Below are 27102 nucleotides of genomic sequence, written 5' to 3'. Positions count from 1 at the left end.
GATATAAAGTGTTTTTTCTCAAAGTTGCCGGGATGTCACGTGCATCACACTTATATCAGTACACTCGTAACAACCTAAGCATTACAAAACTTCTATTAGATCATATAAGCGTCACGTATCAAAATAGCAATACATTATTATCTTCACTATATTCAACACTCTCTCATTGCCTCCCATACAAAAACTCCTCACTAGCTTAATAATTAATGATCTGCTTAACATGGACATGGACAGAACCCTATCGCTTCGCTTCTTCCTCTCTGATGGCGCTGCCCCATGGTATAACAGAAGATGCCATTTGCAAGGATAGAACGTGTGCTATCTTTCCATTTCTATGCCAAAACCCACAGCCACAAAAGACAACCTCCCCGTTCCTCTGATATATATGCAAGTCATCAGACCTGACTGTATGAAAGAGATTATTTTTGGAGATCACTTTTGGAGAGAACTTCATATGAAATACATTTTGAGGAGGCCCAAAGGCTGGTTTATGTTGTCGAAACATTGACAGTTTATTTGGGAGCCACTTCCAAACCATTACATACTAAAATGTTTAGGTAATCCAGACTTCCAGGTCCTCAAAGATTTTAATAATACATTTCAATGGAAACATAGCTCAAGTACAAGTAATGCACACCAACACAGGTTTTCTGTGGTAAGAATATTTACTACATATTGAACGGTCCAATAAGGCACACAACAACATGATCATGGGTGAAAGTCTTGATATCAGAAACAAACTGAATATGACAGAAATTTCAGAAAAATTACAAAATACAAAACTTCATGTTAATGGTAAATGATAAAATCCTAAGAGATATGTTTTCTAATGCAGTGATCTCATGACCAATATACATATTTTAGTTCTGCCAGTAAAGTTGATGATGATATTATGAGTAATGGGTGGTTGCTGGTAACAATATGTGCCGTGAAGGCAAGGCAATTCACAAGAAGGCTAATCTCTCATGGATAGTCAAACATAGCCTACTACACGTTCTGTAATTGTTGATGATATATGGGTAAGCGACATGAGTAAGCGCAAGTAAATACAGCAAGAATGCATTTGTTTCACAGATGGTTTTTTATCCTGGAAGTCAGACCAAATGTAATAGCAATGTGGAGTCACCAGGATAGATGTCTGAAAGATATACAGTTGAAGTCGGAAGTTTACATACGCTTAGGTTGGAGTCATTAAAACTCGTTTTGCAACCACTCCACAAATTTCTTGTTAACCAACTATAGTTTTGGCAAGTCGGTTAGGACATCTACTTTGTGCATGACACAAGTAATTTTTCCAACAATTGATTACAGACAGATTATTTCACTTATAATTCACTGTATCACAATTCCAGTGGGTCAGAAGTTTACATACATGTCATGAGAATTTCTATCTCTAATACTAAGCTTTGAATAATTCCCAGAGGTTGTAAGACTGTAGTTAATTAAGAATTAAACAAATTCTCCAGTCTGCAAGAGATCAGCAATTTTTTTATTCAGAGCGCGCTCTGGCGCTAAAAACACACATAGCTTTTTTATATGCGTCCACACAAAGGACTTTGCTCCGCCCACCTTTAGGCGGCCTGTAACTTTCCACAGTATAGAATGTTTCAGCAGTTTCTAGGTCCCCTTACTATGGAATGCTCGTCTCCAACAGTTTCTAACATCTTCCCTGTTAGTGGTTCTATTTTCTTATAACTCTAACACAGTTTACACATTTATACACTATCGGGGTGGAACACTTTAGTCATTAAAATAAACATACAAATTCATCTATGAATACACTAAGTTGACTGTGCCTTTAAACAGCTTGGAAAATTCCAGAAAATGATGTCATATAATAATAATATGCCATTTAGCAGACGCTTTTATCCAAAGCGACTTACAGTCATGGCTTTAGAAGCTTCTGATAGGCTAATTGACATCATTTGAGTCAATAGGAGGTGTACCTGTGGATGTATTTCAAGGCCTACCTTCAAACTCAGTGCCTCTTTGCTTGACATCATGGGAAAAAAAATAAAAAATCAGCCAAGACCTCAGAAAAAAAATTGTAGACCTCCACAAGTCTGGTTCATCCTTGGGAGCAATTTCCAAATGCCTGAAGGTACCACGTTCATCTGTACAAACAACAGTACGCAAGTATAAACACCATGGGACCACGCAGCCGTCATACCATTCAGGAAGGAGACGCGTTCTGTCTCCTAGAGATGAACGTACTTTGGTGTGAAAAGTGCAAATCAATCCCAGAACAACAGCAAAGGACCTTGTGAAGATGCTGGGGGAAACAGGTACAAAAGTATCTATATCCACAGCAAAACAATTCCTATATCGACATAACCTGAAAGGCCGCTCAGCAAGGAAGAAGCCACTGCTCCAAAACCGCCATAAAAAAGCCAGACTACGGTTTGCAACTGCACATGGGGACAAAGATCGTACATTTTGGAGAAATGTCCTCTGGTCTGATGAAACAAAAATAGAACTGTTTGGCCATAATGACCATCGTTATGTTTGGAGGAAAAAGGGGGTTGCTTGCAAGCCGAAGAACACCATCCCAACCGTGAAGCACGGGGGTGGCAGCATCATGCTGTGGGGGTGCTTTGCTGCAGGAGGGACTGGTGCACTTCACAAAATAGATGGCATCATGAGGAAGGAAAATCATGTGGATATATTGAAGCAACATCTCAAGACATCAGTCAGGAAGTTAAAGCTTGGTCGCAAATGGGTCTTCCAAATGGACAATGACCCCAAGCAGTTGTGGCAAAATGGCTTAAGGACAACAAAGTCAAGGTATTAGAGTGGCCATCACAAAGCCCTGACCTCAATCCTATAGAAAATTTGTGGGCAGAACTGAAAAAGTGTGTGTGAGCAAAGAGGCCTACAAACCTGACTCAGTTACACCAGCTCTATCAGGAGGAATGGGCCAATATTCACCCAACTTATTGTGGGAAGCTTGTGGAAGGCTACTCGAAACGTTTGACCCAAGTTAAACAATTTAAAGGCAATGCTACCAAATACTACTTGAGTGTATGTAAACTTCTGACCCACTGGGAATGTGATGAAATAAATAAAAGCTGAAATAAATCATTCTCTCTACTATTATTCTGACATTTCACATTCTTAAAATAAAGTGGTGATCCTAACTGACCTAAGACAGGGAATTTTTTACTAGGATTAAATGTCAGGAATTGTGAAAAACTGAGTTTAAATGGATTTGGCTATGGTATATGTAAACTTCCAACTTCAACTGTATGTCTGACCCTCTTTAGCAAGATATGCTGGTTCTCTTACTGAAATAGTATTTCCTGCCATGCGGCTTAACGTTAACTCAGAAAGTTAGTCACTGTACAGCCATATGTGGTGTTGGATAAGGGCATGCTGACTGCTATCCCAACCACAACAATAAATTAGTTGGATTCAAAGTTAGTCTGAAATCAGTTATTGTACCTTTCCAGACAATTTTTTTTCAATATTCAATCCACTTCTAAAGAATATTCCAGACAGTTACAGTAAATGGACAATCAGTGTTAACATGAGGCCAAGTGAAAGGAAATAATTTTATTTGACACCAAATATTTCTTCACTTACTATCAAGTTATTTGATGGATAACTTCTTGTAAATGTTGGTACTGTATCAGAATATTGTTATTATTGACAAACCAATTTACCCCAGGGGATGTAATTTTTTCTTATCCTATCAAAGTAAAGAAAGAAAAAGAAAAAAAAAACATACAAAAGGAAAATATTTTGACCAGTTTCATGATTTGATACACACATAACATTGAGCAAAGTCCTGGTAGAGTAATACAATAACTGTTAATGTTGAGGATTAAGAGTGATAAATATGAATTGAGAGCTGATTAAATGTTTATGAGGAGCATTATGAACTTGTTACAAGGCTAGCTATGTTGTCATAAAACTGCAATACTGTACTTATAATTGTACTAATAAAAAACAATAAAACATTACAAAGAAACACCAGTTAACATTCATTTAATTTTGTCGATGAGTTTTCTTCAATGTGAGATTTAGAAAACATGTTGTACAGATCTCGCCACGGCAGCAATGTATGATTCTGGTAAAACATGTTAGGTCTTGCACATATGATCCAACATAATGTTCTCAATAAGTAATTAGCAAGTTTAGGCTATTGCAATATTGTTATTGCACGCGATGCACCATACCTCAAGCGTGTTCTGGCTAGGAGCAGGACAGGTGTAACTGTTATGTGTACTGAGAGCATATGTAAAAAAACATATCTACATAAAAAAGACAGGTGAAGTTGATTCACCACTGTATTTACATTTATGAAAATGTTGCCTAGTAAGTTGACTGAGAGCATGTGTTATTAGCTTCCAGTGAACATGCTTTAGGCCTGGCATGACATTTACACCTTGTGCTCCAGGCCAGAGCTCGCTCTTGGACAGATATGATCGTTTCACCTCTAGGCCAGAGCTCGCTCTAAGACAGGTATGATAGTTGCAACTCCAGGCCACAGTACGCTCTAGGACAGGTATGATAGTTGCATCATGTGCAACAATTGTCACGTTTTGCAATTCACCATAACCAATTATTTCAATTACCTAAAAATTGGTGCTTTATAAAGGGTGACAGTGCAATGCAGACATTAGATTTATGTGACATTGCTTGTCTTGATGAAAGCCCCCAGATAGGGCAAGTCATGTAATGTGCTACATAAAGCCTATGTCGTAGTTTGTTTAAAGAGGGACCGTATTGGTTTGTGTTGCATTGCATTGTAATGTATCCGAGATGCCACTAAGATTAATTATATGCTGAATGTACTTCTCTTACACTAGGCAAACACAATTCATATCAACATGTTTAATTTGCAATACAACATAAGAACATACAGTAAATGTAGTGATATTTTCCTGTCATTGTAGTGGCCAGTTAAAACAGAATGGTACAACTAGAGTCCAGTAACTGTCATATAACAGAATCATATAACACTCCTCTTTATACAGTAACACAGTTCATGCTTTCCTTCTGTTCTGGATAGTTCAGAATCTGTGAAAAAAGATACACGTATAAGATTGTAGTTGATAACCTATGGAAAATGACTGAAAACATAAAACATTCATGTGTAAAATACAGTCCATACTATAAAGTTACATGCAACACAAACATACATGAAATGATGTTAGAAAACAGCCAGACATAAATACAGGCCAGCTGTAGATGGTGCAGAGTGATGTCATCGTTACAGACAAACTTACCAAACTCAGAGCTCAAACCTCAGTTGACTTTCCAATGACCGCATTTTGAACCTGTGGGGAAAATGACCAGAACATCAGTTCATGCCTCCCATTGACATCATAGCATGATTCTTTTTTTTTAAAGGTTAACTTTTTATGCTTTATTTAAACGGTACATATGTAGTTGGGGATAGAGATGAAGAGGGGAGACACAGGAGGAAAGGCAGACCTGGTGTCCGGTGCACAACATCAACGCATGGTTAAGTGAACATCTGACTTAGGATTCAGCCTAATAGCATGATATTCATGGGAAATTGAAAAGCTCATGGTTAGTCTCAACCCACACCTTGGGAGGATCCTTAGTCAGGCCCGGTGGTTTGGGTGGGAACGAGGGTGAGGTGGTTTTTACTGTAGACCAGATGGGACTCTTGGCTTTGTGGTCATTGTCTTCAGGTCTGCGGGCTAGCGCCTCCTTCAGGCTGACGACGGAGGAGGCAGAGCTGCTGAAGCCGCCGCTCACGCTCTCTCCCGAAGACTCGGAGCTGTCCACTGGAATAGGAAGGAAAACTTTAAGACTAGTGTCCAAATTCTAATCTGAAAGGATTAAGTGGCTGTACACACCAGGGTCCATATTCTTAAACCACCTCAGAGTAGGAGTGCTTATTCATTCTGATTTAAAAGAATAAACTGATCCGCTTTATGCCTGGAAGTTCTCTGTCTTTAGTTACATCATATAGTAGAACATAGAGCCCCTCTTATGTTAACAGTAAAGCACACATGGAATTTATTGCCTGGCTGGCAAAAGCCCATTTGACCAGATTTGGTCTGTGTTGAGGCATCCACAGTAGCCAGACAGTAAAACAGACAGCCCTCCTCCAATTAATTTCTATCAAGTTACAGCTAATATAATACATTTCTTCACAATTTAAACACTCAAATGCTATTTTGAAAACAGAGAAAACAAGCAAGATTGACTAGAGCTGCTGTAGCTTCATCCCCTCAGTCGATATTAGACTTATCATTCCACAAACACGTCATATAGCAATTAGCTGCAACGCACTAGTTTAACACCAGGATTAAAAACTGTACTTTAGTTTAATGTGAAGTCAAACAGCAGTTACCTAGACACCTACAGCAATCTTCCACCTCTGCACTGTTTTAAGAGAAATATTGTGTTGTTGACAGCAGATGCTTCGGCTTGACGTGAGGAAGAGAGTCTGACACATGAGACTTAAAGTGATAGTTCACCCAAATTATAACAATTACATTTGTTTCCTTACTCTTTAAGCAGGATTTGGACAAGGAGAGACAACAATTAATGCTTTGGTTTTCTTTACCTGGTTGCTGTCACCAAATGATAACTTAAGCACTTTCATCGAAAGACCAATACAAGTCAATATCCCTCAAATTAGCATGTTTTACATTTCAAAAACGCTACCTTCCTTATTAAAGCCACTCACTCAGTAGATTCTGACTCCCGCTCTCCTGGTCCATGTCATCCTCCTCCAGGACCCCAGGGCGCTCCGAATACCCCCCGTGACCCCCAGCCGCCCCCCTCAGCTTTGGGCCGCACAGGTACCCCGCCACTGGGGAGGACAGGGACCCTCTCCCCGAGGAGGAAGAGGAGTGGCTGCCGGAGGTCGACAAACAGCTCCCCGAGCCAAAGGAGTTTGGCTGCAGCACAGGAAACCCGCCCAGCGAACCAGACGTCCCCGAGGGGGCAAATGCCTTGGATTCTGGGAGGGCCAGATGAGATCAAATTGTACGAGACGGGACAGGACGGGATTGAGACAACAAGAGAATTGCCAAAGAAGGAACAACTAGGACTTGGGAAAAACATCTATGATAGTGTTAATTTCTTAATCTGAATATCCGTTCCATTCATAGTCTAATTACAATATTAGATGAATTTGATGAATTAACGCGTAATAACAATGGGATTAATTGAATTCCAATGGCATTAAACTTGTCCTAATATAATCTCTATAGTATGCTACGGCTTTGTACCTCTTCCCATCAGAGCACAGTTGACTGCCCTGTCGTTGATGGCCGCATCACTAGGCTGGATATCCATGAAGGGCTTGTTCCCGATACCCATGAACACCCTCTCCTGCATATAGATCTCTGGAATAAAGCAACCACAATAATAACATTAAAACATTGACCTAGATGAACTGTCAGAGCTCTACTATTCTTGGAGCGAGGTACAACATGTTACCATAGACAGAAATAAGTAGACTGCAGGGCTCTCCAACACTGTTCCTGGAGAGATACCCTGTAGGTTTTCACTTCAACACTGTTCCTGGAGAGATACCCTCCTGTAGGTTTTCACTTCAACCCTGATCCTGGAGAGCTACCATCATGTAGGTTTTCAGTTCAACCCTGATCCTGGAGAGATACCCTCCTATAGGTTTTCAATTCAACCCTGATCCTGGAGAGATACCCTCCTGTAGGTTTTCACTTCAACCCTGATCCTGGAGAGATACCCTCCTATAGGTTTTCACTTCAACACTGTTCCTGGAGAGATACCCTCCTATAGGTTTTCACTTCAACCCTGATCCTGGAGAGATACCCTCCTGTAGGTTTTCAGTTCAACCCTGATCCTGGAGAGATACCCTCCTATAGGTTTTCACTTCAACCCTGATCCTGGAGAGATACCCTCCTATAGGTTTTCACTTCAACCCTGATCCTGGAGAGCTACCATCATGTAGGTTTTCGCTCCAACCCTAATCTAGCGTTCCTGATTCTATAATTATTATTCTTCTATTCTGTGTTTCCCCCCCCCCTAATCTAGCGCTCCTGATTTTTTTACCCATACACCACCTCCCCTCAATGTTTTGTTTTGTTGTTACATGTACATTCTACACACATTTTACATACATGGCACTTTTTTTAACAGTAGTTACAGAGCAAGAATAAAGTAATTTGATATTTTGATATACATTACATCTGGATAGATAGTACTTATACATTATACATAGTGTTTTCAGTCATAACTATTATGGAACATGAGCTTTTAAACCCACCACTTAGCTACTCTCAGTCCATCCCACCTATCTACCTCTGTAAAGCACCCTCTTATGATTTCCATGTGCCATATATCTTTCAACTGTGCTGTGAGGCGTCACATTAACTCTGAACCTGTCTAATCGCATTGTATCTACAGACTAAGTTAAAGATAAATATTTTGACTAAAAGTATTATTATATTGTTGATTGATTGACTATGGCTTTTCAAATCTCCCAACAGTGCTATTTGTAGGGTTAATTTGAGATAAATGTTGTGGTTTTTTAACCATTCCTGAACCTGTGACCAGAAACAAGCTACATAGGGGCAATACCAGAATAAATGATCTAGTGATTCTGTCTCTTCGCAGCAAAATTTGCAGAGCTGAGATGGTTGTATGCCCCATATTCATAACATTCTGTTTATGGCAAGAATGATGTATAATAATTTAAATTGAAAAACACTACGTTTTGAATCAAGAGTTGTTTTGCGTATCAGTTCATAAACCATGTGCCACAGAATCGGCACATCGAAAATCTCTTCCTAACTAGTTGTAACCTGTATGGTGCCGCTTTCAACATTTTGGTCCTCAAATAAAACTGTTATATTTTTGTATTTATGTTTATTTTTAAATGGTGCCAATTTTGGTCTTTAATGAAGGGCAGACAAACAAGTTACCTACCTCCTCCCCCTTCCCCCTTCCACTTCCTGGTTCTAATAATCAGCTGGTTGATAAACTGAATCAGGTTAGTTACAACTGAAGTTTGGATCGAAAACCTACAGGAGGGTAGATCTCCAGGAACAGGTTTGGAGAGCCCTGAAGTAGAGGGAGCTCATTGTAGCCTTACCTATGTCCCAAATGGGATGAAAAGGATTTAGTAAGCAAGTAATTGACCTACTAGGGAACACAATAAGAAAACTCAAACATTGAACAAATAAATCTATGGCTGTGTACTAGTCTCAATCCCACCAGTGTGTCTTGGACATTATGTCAGCACTTTAATGTAGAACTTTGTTGCAAGAGCGTCCCGTCAAGACCCTCCCTTCTTCCACTTAAAGTCCTACAATCGGATTGGTTGCTTGCCAAGTACTGGCAAGTGATGCGAGCTGTACACCAGTAGCCTGTAATGGCTTATTTTCATTATCTGTTCCACATGACCACAGTTGAAAGTGGTGGTTTAAATGTCATTGCTTAACGCATCAACTCTTTTCAGATCAGTGGGAGTGTGGGAAAATATAGTAGGTTGATCTCTGTGGCTGTATCTGAAAACTTTACAAGCTGGCAAATCCTTTCTTCCTCTGTTCTTGTGTTATTGTGCATTGGAGATGATTCATAGTCTTTCCATGGGAGCGTCACCTCTAATGCCCTTTGAGAGGAATTGAGAAAATAATGACAGAGCAAGCAAGGATTTGACTGCTAGTAACGTTTTCAAATACAGACCAGATCATCTTAGGACACGAGAGATCTGATTGGCTGGTTAATCTCAGGGGTGACCTCTGACCTCTGTTGTGTACAGCCTGCTCCCAGAGGATGCGCTCAAGGTCTTTGGTCCAGGCATCCTTGACCTCTCTGTTGCTGGCCTGCAGGGTGTACGTGTCCTGGGACTTCCTCCTTCTGAACCAGATCTCAAAGCACAGCCCGCTGTCCCCTGAGTTATGGGTCATCCCAATGTCAGAGGTCTGTCAGAATAGAAAACATGGTCTTTAAAATAAATACAACTTGTAAAGGCTTATGAAGTCTTCATAAACCCTTTATAAGGCATACAAAAGCCTATACATGGATATTGCAGTGTTCGTATCTTCTTATTTTTTGTTTAGAAAGTAATCACCCTAGACAGACGGGTTTCCTTCTTCATTTACAAACAGGGTATGTGTCAACGTACAGTGAATCATATACAGTTTTGCTACACATTAGAGGAGGTGGCCTGTAAGTTAAACTGTAGGAGTGTAGCTAGCTAAAATGGGAAATTCCACATATTACTTTTCATGTGACACAAGGCCTCCACAAGGCCCTTTTATGACTTGAGCATGTGTTTCAATGATTTCAAAGGAAGGTAGCTTTGGCTCAAGTTTCACATTGGGATATATTATGCTGTGTTTCGTACAGAGAGTCTGCATACCTTGAATGACTGTTTATATACATAAGTGTCATTGCCCACAACGGTCCTCTTAGTCTTGCTGAAGAGGACAAGGTCCTGGAAGAGGAAGATGTGGCGGAAACACTTTTTCTTCCTGAAGAACACCAGGAACTCGTCCTGACGAATCAGCTGCCCCTGCTCCTTCAGGTTGACCTACAAGAGAAGAGAGATGACATTGAGGGCGGGATGTATTCTGTCAGGATGCTTATGTGGTAAGATGAACCCTTTTTAGTACATTGACATTTGACCTTATACTGTATTCATCCCATGATAGGAACTAACTAAGAAGTGTTTTAAGTTCCGAACGACCTCACGAATGTGGTAGATCGATGATATTTGGGTCAGGTGAGTAAATAATTTGGCCAAAGTGAGAAACCTGAAAAAAAGTTTTAAAACTATACTGTATGACCGGAAGAGTCAAACTTGTATATTTATCTTCTTACAAGCTTGATAACGGAAGATAACACAAAAAGGGAGAAAATATAAACATCCGAACGACCTCACAATTGTGGTTTACAGTATTGGCTACAGATGGTTATTTGGGTCATGGCAATTTTTCCAATGTGGGTCGGCTGAACGAAAGATTGAAAACCAATGTATAGGGCTATGACCAAATAGTATGTTTAACCGTGTAGTATGTTAACCATATATAGTCATTATATAGTCCACACCTCTTGTGCCTTTTTGTCCCTAGTGTTGGAAGTACCGTCACCTCTAACATCAAACCAAGATGGCGTAGTAGTGCAGTTCTGTTTTCGTCGTGTGTCTGTAAATAGCCTGTAAATACCCTGTTTTTTTTGTTTTTTTTCGTACATATTTCCCTCTCAGACTTTTCATCATTCTACAAAATATACTTTCCTGCAACCCGCCTCACTCAATGTGGAACGGATTCTATTATTGACTTACCTTTTATCTAGAATCTCCAGTTGAAACTAGCTAGCCAGCTAACTAGCTACTTGCTATTAGCCACCGTTAGCGGAATTTCACCCAGAACATTGGATTTTTTTTCTTTTTCTGCGGGATTATTTTAATCACTGGACATTAATCACCGGATCGCAACTAGCAAGCCGCAACCGAATGGATGTTGCTGTCTGGCTAATCACCACTGCCCCCGATGCAAGCACCAGTTAGCCTCGAGCTAGCCTAGAGCCAGGCTCATATCTACCTCTAGGTCTACCGGGCGGGAGTAGCCAGCTAACTAGCTACTTGCTATCAGCTACCGTTAGCAGTTTTTCACCATTGTCCGTGGCCTGCACCACTCACCAGCCAGCTCTAGTCTGGACTATTATTCGGCCAGTCTGCACGGCGCGTTATCGACCCAGAACATATCAGTTTTTCTGCCGGAATCACTGAATCACTGGACCTTTAACTCCGGATTCATCGCTACCAGCTAGCTGCAACAAAATGGACGTTGTGGTCTGGCTAATCATCCTGAGCTAGGCCCATCTCCCGGCTATCTACCTCTCTGTCAACCGGACGGGACCACCTAGTGTTGACACGGAGCCCCGCCGATCCTACACGACTGGTCTGCCGACGAAATCGTCTGATGTGGTTACGACGAATCCTGGCTTAGGAAGGCCACCAAAAATTCTGAAATTTCAATCCCCAACTATAACATTTTCCGTCTAGATAAAACTGCCAAAGGGGGTGGAGTTGCAATCTACTGTAGAGATTGTCACAAGCCGGGCTAGAACTCCGGTCTCAGATGTGTAGAGCTGGGGGTACTACCCCTTAGCCACAGAGGAGATGTTGTAGGACCCAAATGAAACACCCAAGGCAATACTCCAGGCAAGTAGATTTAATGTTCCAAAACAGGAGGCAAAACAAAACAACTCCACGAGGGGAGAAAAACAAACTAAAGATAACTTCGAACAACTTACTAGGACTGACACGGTGGGACAAAGCAGGAGACACATAGTCAGGACGCAATAACCAAGTGAGAAACAAGGGGAAAACACACAGCTAAAATACTAAAGGGAAAACAAGGCACAGGTGACCTGGATCAAACTAATGAGGACACATGAGGAAGAACAAAGGCAGAGGGGAACACAGCTGACCTCTAGAGGCCAGGAGACAAACAGGAGAAGCAGGAAGCTGACAGGACCCCCTCCTCTAGGAACGACTCCTGACGTTCCTTCCAGAACACCCCTGGCCTCAGGGTGCGAAAATCTCGGACCAACCCTGGATCCAGGATGTCCCTGGCTGGAACCCAGGAGCGCTCCTCTGGCCCGTAGCCCTCCCAGTCCACCAGATACTGCAGAGAGTTCTGGACCCTCCGGGAGTCCAGTATCCGGCGGACTGTGTAGGCTGGCTGGCCGTCAATAATCCTGGGAGGTGGCGGGGGTCTGCGTGGGGGGCAAAGGGAGAAGACAAGACAGGTTTAATAAGTGAAACATGGAAAGTGGGGTTAATACGAAGGGAGCGAGGGAGAACCAAACGATAAGACACAGGGTTAACCTTTCTAGCAATGCGGAAAGGGCCGATGTATCTCTGGGAAAGCTTCTTGGATTCGACCCGGAGGGGCAGGTTCTTAGTGGCCAACCAAACTCTCTGACCAGCTCGGAAACTAGGGGCCGTCCGGCGGTGGCGATTAGCCTGACTTTGGTATCTCTGGGAGGTCCGAAGGAGGGCACGCCTGGCCTTCTTCCAGGTCCGCCTACAGCGTTGGACAAAGCGCTGGGCCGAGGGAACACCAACCTGCGCCTCCTCCTCTGGAAATAATGGAGGGTTGTAACCGAACTGGCATTCGAATGGGGACAATCCGGTGGCTGAGGACTGGAGGGTGTTGTGGGCATATTCAGCCCAAATGATATAGGTGGCCCAAGACGTGGGATTACTGGCCGCCATACACCGCAGGGTGGTCTCCAGATCCTGATTAATCCGTTCCGTTTGGCCATTAGACTCTGGATGGAACCCCCGACGATAGGCTGGCTGTGGCCCCAACAAGCCTGCAGAAGGCCCCCAAAACCGGGACGAGAATTGGGGACCTCGGTCAGAGACCACGTCCCAGGGGAATACCAAATATCCGGAAGACATGGTTCATGAGGAGCTCAGCAGTCTCCTTAGCCGAGGGCAGCTTGGGCAGGGGGATAAACCGGGCAGCCTTAGAGAACCGGTCTACCACCACTAGGATGACGGTGTTGCCCTGGGATAGAGGAAGTCCCGTAACAAAGTCCAGAGAAAGGTGTGACCATGGCCTTCGAGGAACAGGTAAGGGATGGAGCAGTCCCTGGGGTCGCTGGCGTGTCGACTTTCCCTGGTTGCACACAGGGCAGGCCTCAACATAGACCTGCACGTCCTTCTTGATGGACGGCCACCAAAACCGCCGTCGGAGGAACTCCAGTGTGCGAGCACTGCCTGGATGGCATGTCAAGGGCGACTCATGACCCCACTGCAAGACGCGGGCCCGAACAGAGAGAGGAACGTACAGGCGACCGGCAGGACCACCGCCTGGATCGGGCTCCTGGACAAGAGCTTCTCGTACCCCTCTTTCTAGTTCCCACTGAAGAGGTGCGACGATCCTAGACCTCGGAATAATCGATGCCAAGGGCTTCTCTTGTACCTCGGGAGAGTAGACTCGAGACAGAGCATCCGGCTTGACGTTCTTGGTGCCAGGTCGGTAAGTCAGGAGGAACTGGAATCGATTAAAGAAAAGAGACCATCGTGCTTGCCGAGGGTTCATCCGCTTAGCCTGTTGGAGATATTCCAGGTTCTTGTGGTCTGTGAGAACCTGGAAAGGGTGCTGAGCCCCCTCAAGCCAATGGCGCCACTCCTCCAAGGCCAGTTTTACCGCAAGCAACTCTAGATCCCCCACGTGGTAGTTGCGCTCGGCCTCAGACAGGCGGCGAGACATGAAGGCACAAGGGTGTAATCTCCCATCCGCACCCCTCTGTGACAGGACGGCTCCTACCCCCACTTCTGAGGCGTCCACCTCCACCACGAAAGGTCTTTCTGGGTCAGGGGTCACCAGAATCGGAGCAGAAGTGAAGCGGCGCTTGAGATCCTCGAAGGCCCCTGCTGCTTCCGACCCCAGTGAATCTTGGTCCCTCCTCCCTTGGTAAGCGTCGTCAAGGGGGCTACCACCGAGCTGAAATTCTTGATGAACTTCCGATAGAAGTTAGAAAAGCCAATGAACCGTTGAACCTCCTTGACCGTGGCAGGTGTGGGCCAATCGTGGACCGCCTTGACCTTCTTGGGATCCATCTCTAGGTGCCCGGGAGTGACAATAAACCCGAGAAACTGAGTCTGAGAAACATGAAATTCACACTTCTCAGGCTTAACGTAGAGGTGATTGTCAAGGAGCCTCTGGAGAACCCGGCTAACATGCCCCTCATGCTCCTTCAGTGACCTCGAGAAGATGAGGATATCGTCCAGGTACACGAAGACGAACAGATTAAGCATATCCCGGAGAACATCATTAATCAGGGCTTGGAATACTGCGGGGGGCATTGGTGAGCCCGAACGGCATCACCCGATATTCATAGTGCCCCGTGGGCGTGTTGAACGCCGTCTTCCATTCGTCTCCTGGCCGGATCCGCACGAGATGGTAAGCATTGCGGAGATCCAGCTTAGTAAAAATGGAAGCCCCTTGAAGCAGCTCAAAAGCAGTGGCCATGAGAGGAAGGGGGTATCGATTCCGAACCGTGATCTTGTTGAGTCCCCGGTAATCAATACAAGGCCTAAGACCCCCGTCTTTCTTTTCAACAAAAAAGAAGCCCGCCCCCAGCCGGGAAGTAGAGGCATAGATGAGGCCGGCTGCCAAGGACTCCTTAATGTAGGTGTCCATAGCTGCGTGCTCGGGGGAGGACAAGGAAAAGATCCGACCTCTGGGAGGGCAGCACCCAGGAGTAGATCAATGGCACAGTCATACGTGCGATGAGGCGGTAAGGCAGTAGCCCGGGCCTTGCTGAACACTGCCTTGAACCGATGGTAAACACTGGGGACTCGGGAGACGTCAACAGACTCTTGAAACTGGGTACTAGGGGCCGAGGGACTCTGAAGCATGCAGGTGAGTTGGCAAGTGGGACCCCAGCTTAGAATGGTGCCAGTAGGCCAGTCGATCTGGGGATTATGTCTGCATAGCCAAGGGTGACCCAGGATAATAGGATACTCGAGAGTCAATGAGATAGAAGGTCTCCTCCTGCTGGTGTTGAGAGATGGTAAGTCGCAGGGACTGAGTCGCCTCAGTAACCTTTCCTGGTTCCAGAGGTCTGCCATCTAAGGCAGTAACTGCCTGGGGTTGAGGAAGTAGTTGGGTAGGGATCTTAAGTTCCTTAGCCAAGGTTACATCCATAAAATCACCTGCGGCACCGGAATCGATCATAGCCTGGACCCGATGCTGGTGGCCCTCCCAGGACAGAGTGGCTGGAATAGCTAGGACCGCGTTAGTAGGAGGAGCTCTAATTTTCCCCATCACAACCCTCCTGTAGCTGGGCGGGGACAGGCGTTTCCCGAAAGCTCGGGGCAAGTGGAGCGGAAGTGGCCGGCAACCCCGCAGTAGAGGCACCGACGCTCCCTCATGCGCGACGTTCCCTTTCGTTGGGAGAAAGCCTGGAACGGCCTAACTGCATGCTCTCCGGGGAATCCTGGGGCAGTTCAGGAGCCGGGGCAGCTCTGAATGACGGAGTCCAAACAGGAGAAACAGAGCTGCTCAGAGGAACTTGGGACTGAGACACCTGACGGCGAGCCGTTCTCCGCTCTCTTAGACGATTGTCCAGGCGGATGGCCAAGGCTATGAGGGACTCGAGATCTCCAGCTGGTTCTCGGGTGGCTAACTCATCTTGAAGGGGCTCAGATAACCCTCCCTGAAAGCAGACCCTCAGCGCTTCATCATTCCATCCGCTCCTTGCTGCTATGGTCCGGAAATCAATGGCAAAATCTGCCGTGCTTCGGGGGCCCTGACGGAGAGACAGTAGGCGCTTGGAAGCCTCCCCGCCCACTGACAGGATGATCGAACACCCGCTTGAACTCTTCTACAAATGCAGCGTGGGAGTCACAACAGGCCTCCTGGGACTGCCACACCGCAGAAGCCCAGGCGAGCGCCTTTTCTGAAAGAAGGGTAATGATGTAGGCAATCTTGGAACGGTCTGTGGAAAAACTTGAGGGTTGGAGCTCGAAGGTGAGGGAGCATTGGGTGAGGAAACCCTGGCAAGAGCTTGGATCCCCAGAAAAGGGCTTGGGAGGTGGTAGTCGGGGCTCCGCCAACCGAGAAGGCCTGTCGTCACTGGGGGTGACCTGGGGGAAGGGAGAGGACCAGGGAGGCGTTCAAAGAGCTGGCGAAGGGCACTCATCATTTCGGCCAAGAGTTGAGAATGACTAGCCATCAGCTCCTCTTGTCGGCTGAGAACGGCTTCATGGCGCTGGAAAGAAGCCTCATGTCGAGTGATCACCGCCAACAGGTCCTGGGAACTGAGTGTTTCTGGGTCCATGATTGACTTGGTTATTCTGTCACAAGCCGGGCTAGAACTCCGGTCTCAGATGTGTAGAGCTGGGGGTACTACCCCTTAGCCACAGAGGAGATGTTGTAGGACCCAAATGAAACACCCAAGGCAATACTCAGGCAAGTAGATTTAATGTTCCAAAACAGGAGGCAAAACAAAACAACTCCACGAGGGGAGAAAAACAAACTAAAGATAACTTCGAACAACTTACTAGGACTGACACGGTGGGACAAAGCAGGAGACACATAGTCAGGACGCAATAACCAAGTGAGAAACAAGGGGAAAACACACAGCTAAAATACTAAAGGGAAAACAAGGCACAGGTGACCTGGATCAAACTAATGAGGACACATGAGGAAGAACAAAGGCAGAGGGGAACACAGCTGACCTCTAGAGGCCAGGAGACAAACAGGAGAAGCAGGAAGCTGACAGAGATAGCCTGCAGAGCTCTATCATACTATCCAGGTCTGTGCCCAAACAGTTTGAGCTTCTACTTCTAAAAATCCACCTTTCCAGAAATAAGTCTCTCACTGTTGCCGCTTGCTACAGACCCCCCTCAGCCCCCAGCTGTGCCCTGGACACCATATGTGAATTGATTGCCCCCCATTTATCCTCAGAGTTCGTACTGCTCGGTGACCTAAATTGGGATATGCTTAATACCCCGGCAATCCTACAATCCAAACTAGATGCCCTCAATCTCACGCAAATTATCAACGAACCTACCAGGTACAACCCTAAATCCGTAAACATGGGTACCCTCATAGATATCATCCTGACTAACTTACTCTCTAAATACACCTCAGCTGTCTTCAACCAGGATCTCAGCGATCACTGCCTTATTGCCTGCGTCCGTAACGGGTCCGCGGTCAAACGACCACCCCTCATCACTGTCAAACGCTCCCTAAAACACTTTAGCGAGCAGGCCTTCCTAATTGACCTGGCCCAGGTATCCTGGATGGATACAGATCTCATTCCGTCAGTAGAGGATGCCTGGTTGTTCCTTAAAAGTAATTTCCTCTCAATCTTAAATAAACATGCCCCATTCAAAAATACAGAACTAAGAACAGATATAGCCCCCTGGTTCTCCTCAGACTTGACTGCCCTTGACCAGCACAAAAACATCCTGTGGCGTACTGCATTAGCATCAAATAGCCCCCGCGATATGCAACTTTTCAGGGAAGTTAGGAACCAATATACACAAGCAGTCAGGAAAGCAAAGGCTAACTTTTTCAAACAGACATTTGCATCCTGTAGCACTAACTCCAAAAAGTTTTGGGACACTGTAAAGTCCATGGAGAATAAGAGCACTTCCTCCCAGCTGCCCACTGCACTGAGGCTAGGAAACACTATTACCACCGATAAATCTACAATAATCGAGAATTTCAACAAGCATTTTGCTACGGCTGGCCATGCTTTCCACCTGGCTACCACTACCCCGGCCACCAACTCTGCACCCTCCGCTGCAACTTGCCCATGCCCCCCCCGCTTCTCCTTCACACAAATTCAGACAGCTGATGTTCTGAAAGAGCTGCAAAATCTGGACCCCTACAAATCAGCTGGGCTAGACAATCTGGACCCTTTCTTTCTAAAACTAGCCGCCGAAATTGTCGCAACCCCTATTACTAGTCTGTTCAACCTCTCTTTCGTAACGTCTGACATTCCCAGAGATTGGAAAGCTGCCGCGGTCATCCCCCTCTTCAAAGGGGGTGACACTCTAGATCCAAACTGCTACAGACCTATATCCATCCTGCCCTGACTTTCGAAAGTATTTGAAAGCCAAGTTAACAAACAGATCACCGACCATTTCGAATACCACCGTACCTTCTCCGCTATGCAATCCGGTTTCCGAGCTGGTCATGGGTGCACTTCAGCCACGCTCAAGGTCCTAAACGATATTATAACCGCGATTGATAATAGACAGTACTGTGCAGCCGTCTTCATCGACCCGGCCAAGGCTTTCGACTCTGTCAACCACCACATTCTTATTGGCAGACTAAATAGCCTTGGTTTCTCAAATGACTGCCTCGCCTGGTTCACCAACTACTTCTCAGATAGAGTTCAGTGTGTCAAATCGGAGGGCCTGTTGTCTGGACCTATGGCAGTCTCTATGGGGGTGCCACAGGGTTCAATTCTTGGGCCGACACTTTTCTCCGTGTATATCAATGATGTCGCTCTTGCTGCTGGTGACTCTCAGATCCACCTCTACGCAGACGACACCATTTTGTATACATCTGGCCCTTCATTGGACACTGTGTTAACAAACCTCCAAACGAGCTTCAATGCCATACAACACTCCTTCAGTAGCCTCCAACTGCTCTTAAACACTAGTAAAACTAAATGCATGCTCTTCAATCGAACGCTGCTGGCACCCGCCCACCCGACTAGAATCACCACTCTCGACGGGTCTGACCTAGAGTATGTGGACAACTACAAATACCTAGGTGTCTGGTTAGACTGTAAACTCTCCTTCCAGACTCACATTAAGAATCTCCAATCCAAAGTTAAATCTAGAATCGGCTTCCTATTTCGCAACAAAGCCTCCTTCACTCATGCTGCCAAACATGCCCTCGTAAAACTGACTATCCTACCGATCCTTGACTTCGGCGATGTCATTTACAAAATAGCCTCCAACACTCTACTCAGCAAATTGGATGTAGTCTATCACAGTGCCATCCGTTTTGTCTCCAAAGCCCCATACACTACCCACCACTGTGACCTGTACGCTCTTGTTGGCTGGTCCTCACTACATGTTCGTCGTCAAACCCACTGGCTCCAGGCCATCTATAAATCACTGCTAGGCAAATCCCCGCCTTATCTTAGGTCATTGGTCACCATAGCAGCACCCACCCGTAGTCTGCGCTCCAGCAGGTATATCTCACTGGTCATTCCCAAAGCCAACACCTCCTTTGGACGCCATTCCTTCCAGTTCTCTGCTGCCAATGACTGGAACGAATTGCAAAAATCTCTGAAGCTGGAGACTCTTATCTCCCTCACTAACTTTAAGCATCAGTTGTCAGAGCACCTTACCGATCACTGCACCTGTACACAGCCCATCTGAAATTAGCCCACCCAACTACCTCATCCCTATATTGTTATTTATTTTGCTCTTTTGCACCCCAGTATCTCTTTTTGCACATAATCTCTTGCACATCTAGCATTCCAGTGTTAATACTAATTGTAATTAATTTGCACTATAGCCTATTTATTGCCTTACCTCCAAAGCTTGCTACATTTGCACACACTGTATATATATTTTCTGTTGTATTTTTGACTTTATGTTTTTTTTTACCCCATATGTAACTCTGTGTTGTTGTTTTTATCGCACTGCTTTGCTTTATCTTGGCCAGGTCGCAGTTGTAAATGAGAACTTGTTCTCAACTGGCTTACCTGGTTAAATAAAGGTGAAAAAAAAAATGAAAAAAAAAAGTACTCTATTGGAGGTTCTCTATTGGAGGTATTCTATTGGATGTACTCTATTGGAGGTATTCTATTGGATGTACTCTATTGGAGGTATTCTATTGGATGTACTCTATTGGAGGTACTCTATTGGAGGTACTCTATTGGAGGTACTCTTTTGGAGGTATTCTATTGGAGGTAGTCTACTGGAGGTACTCTACTGGAGGTACTGTATTGGAGGTATTCTATTGTAGGTACTCTATTGGAGGTATTCTATTGGATGTACTGTATTGGAGGTACTGTATTGGACGTACTGTATTGGAAGTATTCCACTGGAGGTACTGTATTGGAGGTACTCTATTGGAGGTAGTCTACTGGAGGTATTCTATTGGAGGTAGTCTACTGGAGGTACTCTACTGGAGGTACTCTACTGGAGGTACTCTATTGGAGGTACTGTATTGGACGTACTGTATTGGAAGTATTCTACTGGAGGTACTGTATTGGAGGTACTCTATTGGAGGTAGTCTATCTAGCCAAGGGGGTCTTGTACAATGTAACAAGCCTTCAAGTCTGTTATGTGCAATGTGTGTGTGTGTGTGTGTGTGTGTGTTGGGACGTCAGTGTAAGTACAGTTGAAGTCGGACGTTTACATACAGCTTAGCCAAATACATTTAAACTCAGTTTTTCACAATTCCTGACATTTAATCCTTGCCATTAGCTACCGAGATGAGATCCTTAGACCCCTTGTGAGACCATATGCTGGTGCGGTTGGCCCTGGGTTCCTCCTAATGCAAGAGAATTCTAGACCTCATGTGGCTGGAGTGTGTCAGCAGTTCCTGCAAGAGGAAGGCATTGATGCTATGGACTGGCTCGCCCATTCCCCAGACCTGAATCCAATTGAGCACATCTGGGACATCATGTCTCGCTCCATCCACCAACGCCACGTTGCACCACAGACTGTCCAGGAGTTGGCGGATGCTTTAGTCCAGGTCTGGGAGGAGATCCCTAAGGAGACCATCCGCCACCTCATCAGGAGCATGCCCAGGCGTTGTAGGGAGGTCATACAGGCACGTGAAGGCCACACACACTACTGAGCATCATTTTGACTTGTTTTAAGGACATTACATCAAATTTGGATCAGCCTGTAGTGTGGTTTTCCACTTAAATTTTGAGGGTGACTCCAAATCCAGACCTCCCAAGGTTGATACATTTGATTTCCATTGATAATTTTTGTGTGATTGTGTTGTCAGCACATTCAACTATGTAAAGAAAAAAGTATTTAATAAGATTATTTCATTCATTTAGATCTAGGATGTGTTGTTTAAGTGTTCCCTTAATTTTTTTGAGCAGTGTATGTTTGTGATCTAGGTATTGTGTTTCTATGTTTGGCCGGTGTGATTCCCAATCAGAGACAGCTGTCGCTCGTTGTCTCTGATTGGGGATCATACTTAAGTAGCCTGTTTGCCTACTATGTTTGTGGGATCTTATTCCGTGTTAGGCTCGTATGTGTTTAGCCTGAGGACTTCACGTTACGTTGTTTCTTGTTTTGTTTAATGTTTATTTGATTTAATAAACATGTTTGCATGCCACGCTGCACCTTGGTCTGACCCGTCTCTCAACGATCGTGACAGTCGTTCAGCCACGGCTCGGTGAAACATAAGATATTACAGTTTTGAATGTCCCATTGGTAGGATAGTCTTGAACGGACCTCATCCAGTTTATTCTCCAATGATTGCACATTGGCCAATAGGACGAATGGTAGAGGCGGGTTACCCACTCGCTAACTAATTCTCACAAGGCACCCGGACCTGCATCCCCTCTATCTAAATGACAGGGATTTGGGCCTGGTCCGGTATCAGCAGTAAATCCTTCATGTCCGACTCGTTTAAGAAAAAATCTTCATCCAGTTCAAGGTGAGTAATCACTGTTGTCACGCCCTGGCTCTGGGGACTCTTTAATGTTGAGCCAGGGTGTTAGTTCCTATGTTTAGTTGTTCTATGTGATTATTCTAGATCGTTTAGATCTATGTTGGCCAGGGTGGTTCCCAATCAGAGGCAGCAGTAGCTCGTTGTCTCTGATTGGGAACCATACTTAGGCAGCCTGTTTTGCACAGTTGATTGTGGGATCTTGTTCTGTATAGGTTTGTGTTGGTGAACCTTTAGACTTCACGTATCGTTTTGTTGTTTTGTTGTTGGTGTCAAGTACTCATTAAAAGATGTACGCCTATCACGCTGCGCCTTGGTCTGCCTCTTACAACGATCGTGACAGAAGATCCCACCAAAGAAGGACCAAGCAGCGTGTTCAGGAGCAAATGCCGGGTAAGGAACTGGAGAAGTTGGCGATGTCCCAGGTGGGCGAATGGTGGTCTTGGGAGGACATGTTCGCGGGCAGAGGGCCATGGGCAAAAGTTAAGGCCATGGCGAGAGAGGAGGTTCGGCGCCAACCGTGCCGTCATCGGACAGGCGAAAGGCAACCCCAATAATTTTTTTTGGGGGGGCACACGGCATGGACGACGGGGATGCTGGAGGCAGCTACAGGACGTATCGGCGGATTAGGAGAGGAGGCCACCAGGTTTGGGGGGCTGGAAGGGAGGTTGGCGGAGCCTAGAGGTAGAGCAGAGCCAACTCCCCGTACTCAGGCTAGGCAGCGTGAGACTGGGCAGGTTCCGAGTTATGCGGAGCTGCGTAATGTGCCGCGAGTGGTCCGGCACAGTCCTGTACGTCCTGTGCTAGCACCACGCACGTGTCGTGCTAAGGTGGGCATGCAGCCAGGACGGAGTGTGCCGGCTCAACGCTCGTGGCCTCCAGTACCCCTCCTCGGTCCCGGATATCCTGCGCCAGTGCCACGTGCTGTAGTGCCAGTACGAGTGCACAGCCCTGTATGTCCTGTGCTGATGCCTCACACAGAGTGTGTAGAAATAGGCATTCAGCCAGGACGGGTTGTGTCAGCTCTTCGCTCCAGACCTCCAGTCCGTCTCCACAGCCCGGTCCGGCCTGTTCCTGCTCCCCGCACCAAGCCAGTGGTGCGCGTCGTCAGCCCGGTCCGGCCCGTTCCTGCTCCCCGCACCAAGCCAGTGGTGCGCGTCGTCAGCCCGGTCCGGCCCGTTTCTGCTCCCCGCACCAAGCCAGTGGTGCGCGTCGCCAGCCCGGTCCGGCCCGTTCCTGCTCCCCGCACCAAGCCAGTGGTGCGCGTCGTCAGTCCGGCACGGTCCGTGCCTACTCCCCGCACCAAGCCAGTGGTGCGCGTCGCCAGCCCGGTCTGGCCTGTTCCTGCTCCCCGCACCAAGCCTGTGGTGTGCGTCGCCAGCCGGTCCGGCCCGTTCCCGCTCCCCGCACCAAGCCAGTGGTGCGCGTCGCCAGCCCGGTCCGGCCCGTTCCCGCTCCCCGCACCAAGCCAGTGGTGCGTGTCGTCAGTCCGGCACGGTCCGTGCCTACTCCCCGCACCAAGCCAGTGGTGCGCGTCGCCAGCCCGGTCTGGCCTGTTTCTGCTCCCCGCACCAAGCCAGTGGTGCGCGTCGCCAGCCCGGTCCGGCCCGTTCCCGCTCCCCGCACCAAGCCAGTGGTGCGCGTCGTCAGTACGGCACGGTCCGTGCCTACTCCCCGCACCAAGCCAGTGGTGCGCGTCGCCAGCCCGGTCTGGCCTGTTCCTGCTCCCCGCACCAAGCCTGTGGTGTGCGTCGCCAGCCGGTCCGGCCCGTTCAAGCTCCCCGCACCAAGCCAGTGGTGCGTGTCGTCAGTCCGGCACGGTCCGTGCCTGCTCCCCGCAACAACCCAGTGGGGCGCGTCGCCAGCCCGGTCCGGCCTTGTCCTGCTCCCCGCACCAAGCCTGTGGTGCGCATCGCCAGCCCGGCCCGGCCCGTTCCTGCTCCCCGCACCAAGCCAGTGGTGCGTGTCGTCAGTCCGGCACGGTCCGTGCCTGCTCCCCGCACCAAGCCAGTGGTGCGCGTCGCCAGCCCGGTCCGGCCTTGACCTGCTCCCCGCACCAAGCCTGTGGTGCGCGTCGCCAGCCCGGCCCATTCCTGCTCCCCGCACCAAGCCAGTGGTACGCGTCGTCAGCCCGGTCCGGCCCGTTCCTGCTCCCCGCACCAAGCCTGTGGTGCGCGTCGCCAGCCCGGTCTGGCCTGTTCCTGCTCCCCGCACCAAGCCAGTGGTGCGCGTCGCCAATCCGGTTCGGCCTGTTCCTGCTCCCCGCACCAAGCCAGTGGTGCGCGTCGTCAGCCCGGTCCGGCCCGTACCTGCTCCCCGCACCAAGGCAGTGGTGCGCGTCGTCAGCCCGGTCCGGCCCATTCCCGCCCCCCGCACCAAGCCAGTGGTGCGCGTCGTCAGTCCGGCACGGTCCGTGCCTGTTCCACCTGTGCCTGGTCCGGCACCGGTCAGCTGCTCCACGCCGGAGCCAGAGCAATCCGCTCCACCGGTGTTCAGTCCAGCTCCGGTCAGCAGGGCCAGACCACGAGGGCGAGAGAGAGAGTGGTGGTCACGCCCGGGCCGGATCCGCCTCCGAGGCGGAATGCCCACCCGACCCCTCCCCTGTGGTGTTTGGTTGGTACGTTCACAGTCCGCGCCTTTGGGGGGGGGGTACTGTCACGCCCTGGCTCTGGGGACTCTTTAATGTTGAGCCAGGGTGTTAGTTCCTATGTTTAGTTGTTCTATATGTTTATTCTAGATCGTTTAGATCTATGTTGGCCAGGGTGGTTCCCAATCAGAGGCAGCTGTAGCTCGTTGTCTCTGATTGGGAACCATACTTAGGCAGCCTGTTTTGCACAGTTGATTGTGGAATCTTGTTGTATAGGTTTGTGTTGGTGAACCTTTAGACTTCATGTATCGTTTTGTTGTTTTGTTGTTGGTGTCAAGTACTCATTAAAAGATGTACGCCTATCACGCTGCGCCTTGGTCTGCCTCTTACAACGATCGTGACAGCTGTTCTGATATCCAGAAGCTCTTTTTGGTCATAAGAGACATTGGCAGAAACATTATGTACAAAATAAGTTACAAACAACATGAAAAAAACACACAAAATAGCACATGACCAGCCTTTCAAGGCATTTCATGGCTATAGATGTGAGTGCTACAGGCTATAGTCATTTAGGAAGGTTACCTTGGCATTTTTCGGCACGGGGACTATAGCAGTCTGCTTGAAACAAGTTATTTCTACAGAAATTAAAATGTAATTGAAGACACTTGTTTACAGGTCTTACTCACATCGGCTACGGAGATTATGTTTTTGCTGTTATCTAAAGAAACGGCTGGGAATGTGTTTATGGTTTAACTTTCTGTACGTTTTCCTTCAAAATTGTTGTTAAAAGTTGCAAGCGTAGTGCACCACAATAGAGACATACAGTGATAGCGAGACAGAGGGTACACTGACGGCACATGGCACAGAGCGTGTTGTGTGTTGCGCTTACAAGGGTCTGTGAGGAAACACGTGCACTTAAAAGGGTCAGTGCGGTGAACAAATGGAGATGCAATTAACGGCGTATATATATTTTTGACAGCCAATATGTTACACCTTGTTCTGGTAAATGTTGTTCTCTTAAGCCAGGGTAAGGGTCCCCCTTGGGATTGAAAGCACAACTGGTTAACATTATATTTTAAATATTTGGCATATGACGCAGAGTACAAGGAGAGGAATGTTAGCTAACCAGACTGATGCCCAAGCTACCTTAAAAAGGGCTTTATAAATACATTTGCTTGATTGACTTCACCCCCAAACACAAATCTATTCCAATGAGAAAATACTTGATGTATATATTACCAACCTCTCCTCTCCTCTCCTCTCCAATCACCAACATTGTTACTCTTCAATCCTCCTTTCCTCCCTCTCCCTTCAATCCCCTCTTCCCCAATCCTCTCTTCCCCAATCCTCACTCACATCACAGTCCTGGATGTCGTCCATGGCCAGCAGGTTGTTGCCATGCCGCAGCTGGAACTGGATGACTTTCAGGGCGTGCTGGACCTCGGCCTCCTCACAGCTCCTGTTGGGCCCGCACTCCCTCACCATGTCCTGCAGCAGTAGGCTGTACTTGCTGATGCGCTGCACAGGCTTCAGCAGGTAAGAAGACAGGTCCATCTTGTCCCCCAGCTGCAGCTGTTTTTGCTGGATTGTTAGGAAAACATTGTTGGAGATAATTCCATATCATTCATTCAATTCAGAAAGTAAAAACAGAAATTCCAATTGGAATTTGATTGTTGACCGAATTGAAATAGAATTGACCACAACCCGGTTGGGACATGCAAGTTATAATATACTGTTAATAAAGGGTATTTCAATTATTTTTGGTTGCAAACACCATTGTTCCGGTGGCACTTCCACTACAAATACTTCACATAAGGATGAGTATTGCCTTATCTACTGTAATATCAGTGTACTCTGACAGTTTATTTGACGTCCTCACCTTGAAAAAGTCATGGCCGTGGTTGATGAGTAAGCTGTCTGACTGGGGTTTGTTCTTGCTAAAGAGGGCGTACAGACCAAAGCTCTCTCTCTGGATAGGGGGAGAACCACAGAATTAAAAAAAAAATACAAATTAAAAAAATATAAAGTATTATTATTGTATTCTATTTTACACAGCGGTAGAACCTATGTGCCTGTTGATTTCTCAATATTATAATTGACCTGACTTGTGGCATGCGGTCCACATCACTTATTGTTGGTGAGTGCCAAACAGAGGAAAAAATTACTTATAATAAAAAGACTAAAACGTCTCTCACCCCAAAAAGTAAACCAATTGTAAAACACTTGATGATTGTTTGTTTAAGAACAGTTGGATTAAAATATACTGTTATACCAGTGTTACTAAATACTGTTATACCAGTGTTACTAAATACTGTTATACCAGTGTTACTAAATACTGTTATACCAGTGTTACTAAATACTGTTATACCAGTGTTACTAACTGTCCTTTTAACTTCTCTG

General features: G+C 46.6%; 1 protein-coding gene across 1 annotated transcript in view; it reads right to left on the bottom strand.

The window, feature by feature from the left end:
• Positions 1-3537: 3537 nt before the first annotated feature.
• LOC121551877 overlaps positions 3538-27102 on the bottom strand; it is an 83651-nt gene continuing 60086 nt past the window's right edge. Inside the window, exons 16-24 of the mRNA XM_045223752.1 lie at positions 26582-26671; positions 26059-26283; positions 10337-10507; positions 9719-9896; positions 7218-7334; positions 6671-6946; positions 5557-5759; positions 5232-5282; positions 3538-5022 (exon numbers count right to left, since the gene is read on the bottom strand). Of these exons, the coding sequence (XP_045079687.1) occupies positions 5244-5282; positions 5557-5759; positions 6671-6946; positions 7218-7334; positions 9719-9896; positions 10337-10507; positions 26059-26283; positions 26582-26671 (1299 nt within the window). The 3' untranslated portion in view covers positions 3538-5022; positions 5232-5243. The remainder of the gene's footprint in view (positions 5023-5231; positions 5283-5556; positions 5760-6670; positions 6947-7217; positions 7335-9718; positions 9897-10336; positions 10508-26058; positions 26284-26581; positions 26672-27102) is intronic.

Source organism: Coregonus clupeaformis, chromosome 12 (genome assembly GCF_020615455.1).
Source record: "Coregonus clupeaformis isolate EN_2021a chromosome 12, ASM2061545v1, whole genome shotgun sequence".
NCBI lineage: Eukaryota > Metazoa > Chordata > Actinopteri > Salmoniformes > Salmonidae > Coregonus > Coregonus clupeaformis.
The sequence above is the reverse complement of the archived record's forward strand: the minus strand, read 5'-3'. Positions and strand labels throughout refer to the sequence as shown.